The sequence below is a fragment of the Homarus americanus genome, unplaced genomic scaffold (genome assembly GCF_018991925.1).
Source record: "Homarus americanus isolate GMGI-L3 unplaced genomic scaffold, GMGI_Hamer_2.0 scaffold18453, whole genome shotgun sequence".
NCBI classification, from domain to species: Eukaryota; Metazoa; Arthropoda; class Malacostraca; order Decapoda; family Nephropidae; genus Homarus; species Homarus americanus.
Window position 1 is genome coordinate 252,389 of NW_024746232.1, and position 11,621 is coordinate 264,009.

The window sequence follows — 11,621 nt, forward strand, 5'->3', positions numbered from 1 at the left end:
ACGCTATGGTTCTTGAAGGAGTGGTGGCCCTGGTGGATTTTCTTGAAACTAACCCCAGCAATTCCCAACACTTCACCCCTCCCTTCTCCCCCCTCCCACCTCACCCTACTGGCCCTTTCACCCACGTAAGCCCTCAGTCAGCAGGCGGCGGTATAGGTAAGGGTCTGTTCCCACCCACCCAGGCGTTGATAATCCCACCTGAGCCTGAAGGTGTGTGTGTCTGTGAGGTAAGGTAAGAACTGGTTGGTGCTGTACCTGTCCATTACCTGTTGGGGAAATTTGTGTTTTTATTTCGTCTTTTTTTTTTGTAGGAATGGAAGATGTTTGTGGGTATTTTTGTTATGTTTCTTTCCCTGTTTATTTGATTGTTTATTAATTTATTTATCTATTTATCTCTTTTTATCGCTTTATTTCTCTAGTACCGTCTTTTTTCATCTCTCTTTTTTCTGTCTATTTTTTTAAGACTGACAAAATATAGAAAATAGAATAACAGAGGCAATAACTCCTGAGAACTAACCCCCTTTTTTCCCCCCTCTCTCTCTCTCTCTCTCTCTCTCTCTCTTACCGTTTTCCTATTTTTTTTTTACCCACGAACTCTAAATTCTAAACCACCTAACCCCACCTCTCCCCTTCTGCGACTAGGAACACCCTCATTCAGCCTATATACACCTGCAGGTTCTTCGTCAGGTGAAATGGCTCCCCCAGGTGTCCATACTCCGGCAGGTAAAAGCTTGGATAATGGTCTTAAAATCCCAAGCATCTCATTCCCAGGACAAAGTTCAGTTAAGGCATTCCTTGTGTGGTCTGTTTCAATAACCTTTACGGCGTCCAGATGAAGTTTGGGACTTTCCGGAGCTGTGTGGGTGTGGGCGGTGGGTGGTGGGTGGGCGTAGGAGGGCGGATAAGTGTGTGTGTGTGTGTGTGTGTGTGTGTGTGTGAAAGAGAGAGAGAGAGAGAGAGAGAGAGAGAGTGTGAGAAAGAGTATACGTGAGTACTTGCGTGGGTGCGTGCATGAGTGCGTGCGTGTTCTATTTTAGTTCACTTGTTTATGTATGTGTGTATGAGTGTACGTATTTCTTTATGTGTATTTCTTTATGTATTTATGTATTATCTATGCATGTGTGTGTGTATGTATGATTACAATTAATACCCACCTGTATCGCCTAGCCTCCCTCTCTCTCTCTCCCTCCCTCCCTCTCACCATAACAACCCATTCCCTCTCTTTCCCATTCACTATGACATCCTTCCCCCTTCACCCTCTCCCTTCACCTTCTCCCTCACCCTCCCCCTCCCCCTCACTCTCCCCCCTCACCACAACATCCCATTCCCTCTCACTCCCTCTCACCATGACACCCTCCCCTCTCACCTGGTAAAAGTCTCAAGACCTTCCTCAAAATTACAGGATTTACGACGTTGTTATGGACGAGGAACCGGCGACGTCAAGGTGTCTCGATACCTCACACACACACACAGCTAAAAGTTATTAACACAAACAATAATAATGTTGTCAAATCCCTTCATTCCATGTCTTGGTTCCTCTTCAGTTGTTGATTGTGTTTGTGTTGTGGTGGGTTGTGTTTGTGTTGTGTTTGTGTTGTGTTGGTTTTGTGTTTGTGTTGTGTTTGTTTTGTGCTTGTGTTGTGTTTATGTTGTGTTGGTTTTGTGTTTTGCTTGTGTTTGTGTTTTGTTTTGTTTGTGTTTGTGTTGGGTTGTGTTTGGGTTATTGTTTGCTTGTGTTTGAGTTGTGTTTGTGTCTGTGTATGTTTGAATAGAGTTATGTGGAGATTTTTATATGATTATTTGATTATTTATTTCCAAAGTTTATTTCACCTGAAGAACGACCACCCTAACGCAATCTGGGGTGGGGTGGGGTGGGGTGGGGTGGGGTGGGGTGGGTGGGGAGGGGTGGGGTGGAGAAGGTTAGGTTAAGGTTAGTTAGTTTAGGTTAATGTGGATAATCTACAGGTAAAATATAAGCTAAATAAACTATGTATCGAATCTTCATGTAATCCATTTTCTTCAACCAGTCTTGACCCAGAAATGACCTGTCACTCCAGAAGAAAATTTAATCGCGTTCTATTCAAGATTTTGTCCCGAAAGTAAGTTTATATATTAATAAGCTCAAAAACACTAACGGGGATATTTTTTTCCAGCGTTGGCGACCTTTTGGACCACACGCTGTTAAACTGCCTCCATGAACACAAAGGATTGGAAGGCTATCGGGACTGAGTATCCAATCATATTTTAGATCAGGTAAGAATGGAAACTAAGATTGGAATTATTCATATGCATCAGTTTCAGCTCTAATATAATCCGAACACAGTTTATGTCATCTCACAGACACACAACAATTAACATAGACCACAGTTACTTTCTCAACACACAGCAAACACTACCGTAATGTTTAGCCCAGTGTAGGATGGCAGAGTCCGCTGGTCACGCCTTGCTCCCTTGATATTTACTTCTAGCAGCATCCGGTATGACCTTATGTGACCCCGGGGCACGTGGAGCCATAAAAACTGGAGGAGAGCAGTTCCACCTGACCTCGGACTGGGTATATATAGTCTCGCCTCAGCTTACAGTCACTATCTACATCTTGTCTTCACTCAGACAACGTCCTCAGCCCGTCATCACTCAGCCATCATGAAGCTCGTGAGTACAAGACCATTACAAATATAGTCATCTCGTGTTTACAATGTTATATTCCTCCTGGCAATTGTAAATATTTTCAGCTAGCGAGATGAAAGATGCAAATCTTAGTATATTTTTGCAATAATGTCTTAACTGTATTCATGGTTCGTCGTTATAGGTAATCTTCGCCTGCCTCGCCGCCGTCGCTGTCGCCGCCCCCCAGTTTGGTCGACAGTTCATCCAGCGGGACCGCCCACTTCGACCAGAATACCGACCCATCGCCATCTTGAGGGACAACAGGTACGATAACGGCGACGGCAGCTTCAGCTACGACTTCGAGGGAGAGAATGGCATCTTCGCAAGCGCTGTTGGCCGTCGAAGCTCACAGGGCCAGAGCAACATTGAGGGCTCCTACAGGTGAGTGTCTTGCCCTTCACCTGTCATTGGTATACTTATTGGACCTGAGGGAGTAAGAACAAGATAAAGAAGTTGTCCCTCAAATATATTTTAAAACAAAACTTATTTAGGATTGCGATGGGAAGTAACACATCCGCTGTGCACGTTCGAAAAGAGAATTTCTCCTGAGGTTTAACCACAACACCTTCACTTTCTGCCACTCTCAGGGACACAGAACACAGCATATTGCTAGAACCATACAGTCAACACCTATAAGAGCCAGTATTGCGTCTATGAATACCTCAGTAACACACACAGACACACACACAGACACCCATATCTGTATGTTTATATTAAGCTGTGCAGATAATTATATGCCTATGTCTGCACAGACGTAGGTTAGTGTGTTGTAGTTACACTTGTACTCTCAGAGTATCACCACCTTTCCCTCTCCCTTCCACAGGTTCACCCTCCCTGACGGCACCCTGGCTGATGTCCGTTATATTGCTGATGAGAACGGCTTCCGCGCTGAGTCCCCGCTGATCCCCACCCCTCACCCCCTCCCCGCCCACGCCGTCGAGCAGATCCGCGTCGCCGAGGAGCAGCGCCGCCGTGGCATCATCTGGGATTAGGACACTGGCCAAGATATATCTTACCACCGAAACTTTAGTAAAGAGTAGGACGTGGCGGTGAGGACGACGTCTACCAAGAGGAACAGGAAGTAGCTGCCACCTGAGTCCACCTCGCCTGCTGCAGAATGCTTCTTGTTCCATCGAAATAAAGAGAAGATTATGCTAAATTCATCTCACTTTCTCTATCCTGAATTATATGTCTCTTCCATATAAATCATAAAGATGCAGGTATACCTATCTGTGTGTCCACACTATGAATTACCAAAGAAACAGTTAAAAACTCTTATGTCTCTAACCTCTGGAGTGACCTAGCCTGACACTGACAGGTTAACCACAACACCCGAAGAAGAGCAGCACCACCTGGCCCCGTACTAGGTATATAAAGCCTCGTCCCAGCTCACACACATCGTCTTCAGCCCGTCCTAGCAGTCACCATCCTCAGCCCGTCCCCACTCAGCCAACATGAAGCTCGTGAGTTGAAGTCGAAAGAAACACAGAATTATAATATTTTTAATGTTATAGTCACACTGATAGTTGATAAACAATTTGAAAAGCATCCAGAAAAAATCCCAGTACGTAATAGAGCGTTGAACCAAACTATACAGCATGGTTAATTGACGTGTCTTTCTCTCTTGTCACACCTAGATGGTCCTCGCCTGCCTCGTCTCCGTCATCGCCGCCTTCCCACCGTCAGTATCGTGAGCATCAGTACCTCAGTTATAGGTTATACCGTAATGCTTGGTTCTTTTATTTGTATTAGATAAACTGAAGTTGGTGAAGACTGACAGACACACACACACACACACACACACTTGGTCTTATTTCCATCCATTCATTAAAAACTCACAATGACGTAAATAGTAAACACCAACACACCACAGCTGATATCCCGGTGATGATGTAAGTCTCACTCCGATAGTCACAATCGTCCATTCATCCTACACCTCACTACTACGGTCACGCCCTCCGTCAGTACCGTGGGGGTGTTGACACAATACTTCCTTACAGCTCCATCACTCCTGAATATTACTGAGGCTAAAGTGACAGATGAGATTATGTTGAATTCTGCATCACGGCTCTTTGTTCCCCGCTGTGTGTGTGTGTGTGTGTGTGTGTGTCTATACTGTATATACTGTATGGATATGTATACCTGCATCTATCTGTATACATGATTGTCGTTGCACCAAAATAAGTCAGGGTGTTTTAGCAATACACATTATCATTCATCTCTTTCAGATTCTCAAAGTACTTTCTATCTTTTCTTCTCCCTCCCTCAGGTTCCCCCTCCCTGACGACACCCTGGCTACAGTCCCTTATGTTGCCGAGGAGCAGCGCCGTCTGAGAGTCGGAGGAAGACGTGACTGTGGGGACGATGTCTGTCAAATAAAACAAGTAGCTGCCTTAAGCCACTAGATTCCGCTTCGCCTGCTGTACAATGCTTCTTGGTCCGTCGAAATAAAAGCTTATCTATACGAAATACATCTCACTTTCTCTCTCCTGACTGAGTGACTATATTTTTAACCTGAAGGGAAATGGTTTTATTATGATAGTTTCAGCGAAAATAAAGCAAATTTATGTTTAATATAACTCATCTTTTACACAATTAAAATTAAGGAAGTGATCATATGTTGATCAAACCTAATGTGTCTGCCGAACTTACCCAGCGTCAGAAACTCACAGACTAACATTATCATCTACGTCACCTGGCATCCTCACAGGTCGGCATACAATAGAAGATAATTTTAGAGAGGAGACCAAAGTGACACACTCACACACACACTCACACACACACACACACACACACACACACACACACACACACACACACACACACACACACACAGCACACACACACACACACACACACACACACACACACACACACACTCACACACACACACACACACACACACACACACACACACACACACACACACACACACACTCAGTATGAGGTACTGTAAAATCGTTATTACTTTATGTTACGAATGAAATCTTTGTCTGGACTTATAAACCAGAATTGTTTGTATGTGCAGGTGTGTTCAAGGTAAATTTTCCATCTGCCCTGAACACATTACACCTCCCCCTACACCACTTGGTGTAGAGACATCAAGTCAGGAGACTTCAGGGTGTAAATAGATTGCGCTCGGAAATATATAAACAGAGGCAATTCTTCTCCTGTGGTTCTTAGGTGAGTACAATATTGTGTTTATGTCTGTATGTGTGACGCTGGCAACCAAAGTTAGGATAGATAAACCTGAATAGGTGATCCTTCCCTGGGTACTCATGGCAACATACAGCCTGAGTCAATGTCTACCATGAGAACATAACCCTAAACTTTGTTTTCATGCGAATAGATTTTAATTTTTTTCTTTGGTTTTAAATATTTTTCTTCCACTAAAATCCTACAAAAAAAGGTAAATCTGTCTGTGTCCCAACTATGAATTCCCACAGAAACAGTTAAAGACTTTTATGTCTTTCAAGAGCCAGGAGCCGGCTTGAGGACCTGGGGCCAGAATTGTAGAGCTTTACTCAACTGTGCTGTGGTCTAGAACGGGAGTGAACCTTGAGTTAGATGTATCGAAGCGCTCCGGACCCTTCAGCTAGAGGTGACTCCTGGCTCTGGCTTCGGAGCTCTATCAACTGAATAACATACATTATACCCCTGTTGGATCAATACATCATTTAGTTGAAGATAATCATAAGGTCATGTATCTGGTAGTATAATGAACCATGAGATGTAGTGAGGTAAACAAACCGACGTCGACAGATAATTGGTGTTTAGAGTTAAAAACAATCTTTATATATATACAAATGTTTTATCACAACTTCTCATTCATGGAGTAATTTTATAAATTTTCCTCCAGAAATTCATAACTGATTCTTTTCGAGATGTTTATCAGTTATATAACTTACTTAAAATGTACTTTAATTACATTTTTCTTAATACATTTACATTCACAAGAAGGTTTATGTCCGACCTATGTGTTGTGATGTATGATGACGATGTTGCTTTCTAGAAATCTTTGTACCTGTGTTAGTCTTTCTCAATAAGTATCTTGATAATTAATTAAATAGTATTGGTTGACGACAATTTTTTCGTGTATAAATATTGTATTAATAATTTTGTCTCTTGTTCTTCTCGTACGTCAGTTGTTTCCTCCCATTAACATTCTCTCATCACCTTCTCTCTCCACGTCCTTCTCATTCATCAATTTATCATGACTCTCATTTACCATTATAACTCCTTCAATATGAACAAATCCAAAAAAAAGAAACGTTTAGTATATGACAGACTCGGTCGATACTCCAACACCCACGTCACTCTAATTTGCACAACAACGACAGAAACCTCAGGAGTGACCTCGCCTGACACTGAAAGGTTAACCGCAACACCCGGAGAAGAGCAGCACCACCTGACCTCGTAGTAGGTATATAAAGCCTCGTCCCAGACTCACACACATCGTCTTCAACCCGTCCTCGAGCAGTCACCATCCTCAACCCATCCCCACTCAGCCAACATGAAGCTCGTGAGTTGAAGTCGAAGGAAAGACAGAACTGTGATGTTTTTAATGTTAAATTCACAATGATAGTTGATAAATATTTATGAAAGAATCCAGAAAAAAAATCCATTGTTGATTAGACATTTCAACTGAACTGTACTGTACATTAGGTGTTTTTGTTCCTTGTCACACACAGGTAGTCCTCGCCTGCCTCGCCGCCGTCGCTGTCGCCGCCCCGCAGTTTGGTCGACAGTTCGCCCCTGAGACTCGACCAGACTACCGGCATATTGCTATCATAAGGGACAACCGGCAGGATAACGGCGACGGCAACTTCAACTACGACTTCGAGACTGAGAATGGCATCATCATGAACGCTGTTGGCACCCCAGGCTCCAAGGGCCAGAGCAACATCCAGGGCTCCTACAGGTGAGTCCTGCCATACACATTTCGTTATATCCTAGAACAATATACTCAACACACGTAACAACCAGCATTATGGCCATAGGTGCCTCGGCCGTAAGTAATACCGTAATACTTGCTTGTGAGACGTTAAGATGTAATACTCCTGAGACTCTTGTTTCTTATATACACTGAAACTGATGAAACAGAGGTATAGTGTACAGCATTTTACGTGTGTGTGTGTGTGTGTGTGTATACCTGAGTTTGGTAGCACTTACATGTGTATATATACCTGTATCTACCTGTGCATGTTATTGTGGATGCTATACATCTTGTCATCTATCTCCTTCAGCCTCTCAGTGTATCCTTACTTATCTATCTCCCTCTCTCAGGTTCCCCCTCCCTGACGGCACCGTGGCTGAGGTACGTTATGTTGCTGACGAGAACGGCTACGTTGCTGAGTCCCCCCTCATCCCCACCCCTCACCCCCTCCCCGCCCACGCCATCGAGCAGATCCGCATCGCCGAGGAGCAGCGCGCCCAGGGCATCGTCTGGGATCAGTATGGGTTTAGAGTGAACAGGAAATGAAGGGAGTAGGACTAAGGACAAGATGTATCATGCCGTCAGGAACCCTAGTGAAGAGGACCACGTGACGGTGAAGACGACGTCTACCAAGAGGAACAGGAAGTAGCTGCCTTGAGCCACTAGAGTCCACCACTACGCTTGCTGCAGAATACTTATTGTTCCAACGAAATAAAATCTTGTTTATATTAAATGTATCTCACTTTCTTTCTCCTGAATGAGTGATCATATAATGATTGTTTCAGAGAATTATGAAATAGCTTATTTTAAGGACAGGTCACATTTTTAACCTGAAGGAAAAAGACTATTATCTTGATAGTTCCTGCGAGATTAAAGAAGTCTATTCAACAGCAAGTTCACTTCCATCACCCTTAAGGAAGTGAACATATCATGATCTCTCTTAATGTCTGTCGATTTTACCAAGCGTCACTGATTCACAAACTAACAAACATTATCAACTGCGTCACCTGCCATCCTCACAGGGCGGGACACAATGAATGCCAGGTAGAGAGGAGACCGCCATCAACACTCAACACGAGGCAAAATTATCACTACATTATCTTGCGAATGAAATATTTGTCTTTACCTATAAACCAGAGTTGTGTGTGTGTGTGTGTGTGTGTGTGTGTGTGTGTGTTCCGGGTAAGTCTTTCCATCTGTTCTAGACACATCAGGACCCCCTGAAGACTACACAACCGGAAACTCTAAGTATAAATATATGCCGCTCGTAGAGATATAAACAAAGGGAACTCTCCTCTTGTGTGGCTCTTCGTGGATACAAATGTGTTTTATATATACTAGTGTGACGCTCGTAGCCTTGGTCATGATAAACAAAACTACACGTGTGGTCCTGTCATGGCAACAACAGCCTACATGTGTCTACCATGACTGATCAGGATAACAAATATACCTAAAGCGTTTGAGTCTCAGGATAATTACGTGTCATTGTTATGCTTATCACTCCTTCGAAAACTTCCTTAGGAAATTAATAGATTAATATTTGTATAATGAGAATGTGTTTTAAGTCTTATTGGGAGTAAATTAAGGAAATTCATTAAAAAATATCAATAACATATAAGTACAAGTTTGGGGAGAAATAAATATATGAATTAACATTAAGGTTATGAAGACGTAATATAAATCTCTTTGATCCCAGACAGACAAACGTATATATGTCTCTACCATAAATAAACATAGTAACCATTTTATTCTTAATTTCTTCTCCCACACGATCAATAATGAGTCTGTCCCTCTCAGGTACACCACAAAATACACCTGGCACCATACCTCAAGTGTCTCACCTGCAGGAGTCGAACCCACGAGTACCAGATGACAGACCCACTCAGCCATCAGCTCAACTCGGTGAAGGAAGACATTAGCTAACTCAGTATCCTCGTATGATATATAACTGGTTAGGTGATAAGTCTTAATAAGCAGTGAGGTAATTAGAGGTAAATGAGAGAGGTAGTTGATGTTTGTAGTCAAGATGTCTTATTGTACAGTAAACTTATGACCAGTACAACAGTGATCTTGGCTTTCCATTTTCCGGTAGCATTTTCGACTTTTTCCTCCAGATTTCCAATAGCCGCTTTTGTCTGAGGTGTATATCAATACACTTTTTGTTCACATGTGGTTTATTGTCCAGCTTTTGTGGTAGACTTTGATATTGGTCACTTTCTGGAGTCATTGTACGTGTGCTGCTCCTCCTGATATCTTGAAATTGAAATACAGTTTTTATTCATATATTTATTGACGATATTTTTTGTGTATATTTTTATCTTATTACTTGTTTTATCTCTACCATCTATATTGTTTTTCCTTCCATCAAATACAGTCACCATTTTTTAACATTCTTCACAAAACTCATTTACCTCAATGGCTTCTTCAGGATCAATAACCTTCACAAAAAAATCATCTTCTTTTACATGTCAGACTTGGCTGTTATTCCCACACTTGACGACACTTTTAACTTCTTGCGCCACAGTCTACAACATCCGGAGTGACGTCCCCTGACCCGTACAGGTGAATCACAATACCTAGAGGATAACAGCACCACCTGGCCTCAAATTGGGTATATAAGGCCTCCCACCAGCCCTCAGGCATCATCTTCACCCGGTCCTCTTGCAGTCAACATCCTCAGCCCATCCTCCGTCAGCCATCATGAAGCTCGTGAGTTCAAGTCGAAGAAAATAAGTTATGTGATGATCTTGAGGATTCACAGAAGATTTTTGTTCCAAGGTGTATCTTTATGGTTAAGGGAGATGTTTTTGTTCCATGTCACACCCAGGTGGTCGTCGCCTGCCTCGCCGCCGTTGCTGTCGCCGCCCCGCAGTTTGGTCGACAGTTCGCCCCTGAGACTCGACCAGACTACCGGCATATTGCTATCATAAGGGACAACCGGCAGGATAACGGCGACGGCAACTTCAACTACGACTTCGAGACTGAGAATGGCATCATCGTGAACGCTGTTGGCACCCCAGGCTCCAAGGGCCAGAGCAACATCCAGGGCTCCTACAGGTGAGTCCTGCCATACACATTTCGCTATATCCTAGAACAATATACTCAACACACGTAACAACCAGCATTATGGCCATAGGTGCCTCGGCCGTAAGTAATACCGTAATACTTGCTTGTGAGACGTTAAGATGTAATACTCCTCAGACTCTTGTTTCTTATATACACTGAAACTGATGAAACAGAGGTATAGTGTAGAGCATTTTACGTGTGTGTGTGTGTGTGTGCGTATACCTGAGTTTGGTAGCACTTACATGTGTATGTATAACTGTATCTACCTGTGCATGTTATTGTGGATGCTATACATCTTGTCATCTATCTCCTTCAGCCTCTCAGTATATCCTTACTTATCTATCTCCCTCTCTCAGGTTCCCCCTCCCTGACGGCACCGTGGCTGAGGTACGTTATGTTGCTGACGAGAACGGCTACGTTGCTGACTCCCCCCTCATCCCCACCCCTCCCCCCCTCCCCGCCCACGCCATCGAGCAGATCCGCATCGCCGAGGAGCAGCGCGCCCAGGGCATCGTCTGGGATCAGTATGGCTTTAGAGTGAACAGGAAATGAAGGGAGTAGGACTAAGGACAAGATGTATCATGCCGTCAGGAACCCTAGTGAAGAGGACCACGTGACGGTGAAGACGACGTCTACCAAGAGGAACAGGAAGTAGCTGCCTTGAGCCACTAGAGTCCACCACTACGCTTGCTGCAGAATACTTATTGTTCCAACGAAATAAAATCTTGTTTATATTAAATGTATCTCACTTTCTCTCTCCTGAATGAGTGATTATATAATGATTGTTTCAGAGAATTATGAAATAGCTTATTTTAAGGACAGTTCACATTTTTAACCTGAAGGAAGAAGACTATTATCTTGATAGTTCCTACGAGATTAATGGAAGTGTATTCAACAGCAAGTTCACTTCCATCACCCTAAGGAAGTGCACATATCATGATCTCTCTTAATG

The 11,621-nt window shown here is 43.3% G+C and overlaps 3 protein-coding genes across 4 annotated transcripts; all 3 read left to right on the forward strand.

Moving 5' to 3' along the window:
- Nucleotides 1-2,544: 2,544 nt before the first annotated feature.
- LOC121879160 (cuticle protein AM1199-like) lies at nucleotides 2,545-3,826 on the forward strand. The gene is made up of 3 exons (XM_042385759.1): nucleotides 2,545-2,652; nucleotides 2,810-3,048; nucleotides 3,491-3,826. Exons 1-3 carry the CDS (start codon nucleotides 2,644-2,646, stop codon nucleotides 3,657-3,659), a joined length of 417 nt encoding a protein of 138 aa, XP_042241693.1. The 5' UTR covers nucleotides 2,545-2,643; the 3' UTR covers nucleotides 3,660-3,826.
- Nucleotides 3,827-4,057: 231 nt separating this feature from the next.
- On the forward strand, nucleotides 4,058-8,336 carry LOC121879159 (cuticle protein AM1199-like). Of its 2 annotated transcripts, none has more exons than XM_042385758.1 (3): nucleotides 4,058-4,130; nucleotides 7,359-7,588; nucleotides 7,954-8,336. In XM_042385758.1, exons 1-3 carry the CDS (start codon nucleotides 4,122-4,124, stop codon nucleotides 8,147-8,149), a joined length of 435 nt encoding a protein of 144 aa, XP_042241692.1. In that variant the 5' UTR covers nucleotides 4,058-4,121; the 3' UTR covers nucleotides 8,150-8,336. The 2 variants fall into 2 exon arrangements, with proteins under 2 accessions (XP_042241692.1, XP_042241691.1); XM_042385757.1 differs by lacking the exon at nucleotides 4,058-4,130 and adding an exon at nucleotides 7,131-7,189.
- Nucleotides 8,337-10,253: 1,917 nt separating this feature from the next.
- On the forward strand, nucleotides 10,254-11,408 carry LOC121879168 (cuticle protein AM1199-like). The gene is made up of 3 exons (XM_042385766.1): nucleotides 10,254-10,312; nucleotides 10,431-10,660; nucleotides 11,026-11,408. Exons 1-3 carry the CDS (start codon nucleotides 10,304-10,306, stop codon nucleotides 11,219-11,221), a joined length of 435 nt encoding a protein of 144 aa, XP_042241700.1. The 5' UTR covers nucleotides 10,254-10,303; the 3' UTR covers nucleotides 11,222-11,408.
- Nucleotides 11,409-11,621: the final 213 nt, after the last annotated feature.

Excerpts from the sequence above, each read along its gene's own strand:
- LOC121879159 (XM_042385758.1), top strand. Across the intron at positions 7,589-7,953 it reads AACATCCAGGGCTCCTACAG|GTTCCCCCTCCCTGACGGCA; the intron begins GTGAGTCCTGCC and ends TCCCTCTCTCAG.
- LOC121879160 (XM_042385759.1), top strand. Across the intron at positions 3,049-3,490 it reads AACATTGAGGGCTCCTACAG|GTTCACCCTCCCTGACGGCA; the intron begins GTGAGTGTCTTG and ends TCCCTTCCACAG.
- LOC121879168 (XM_042385766.1), top strand. Across the intron at positions 10,661-11,025 it reads AACATCCAGGGCTCCTACAG|GTTCCCCCTCCCTGACGGCA; the intron begins GTGAGTCCTGCC and ends TCCCTCTCTCAG.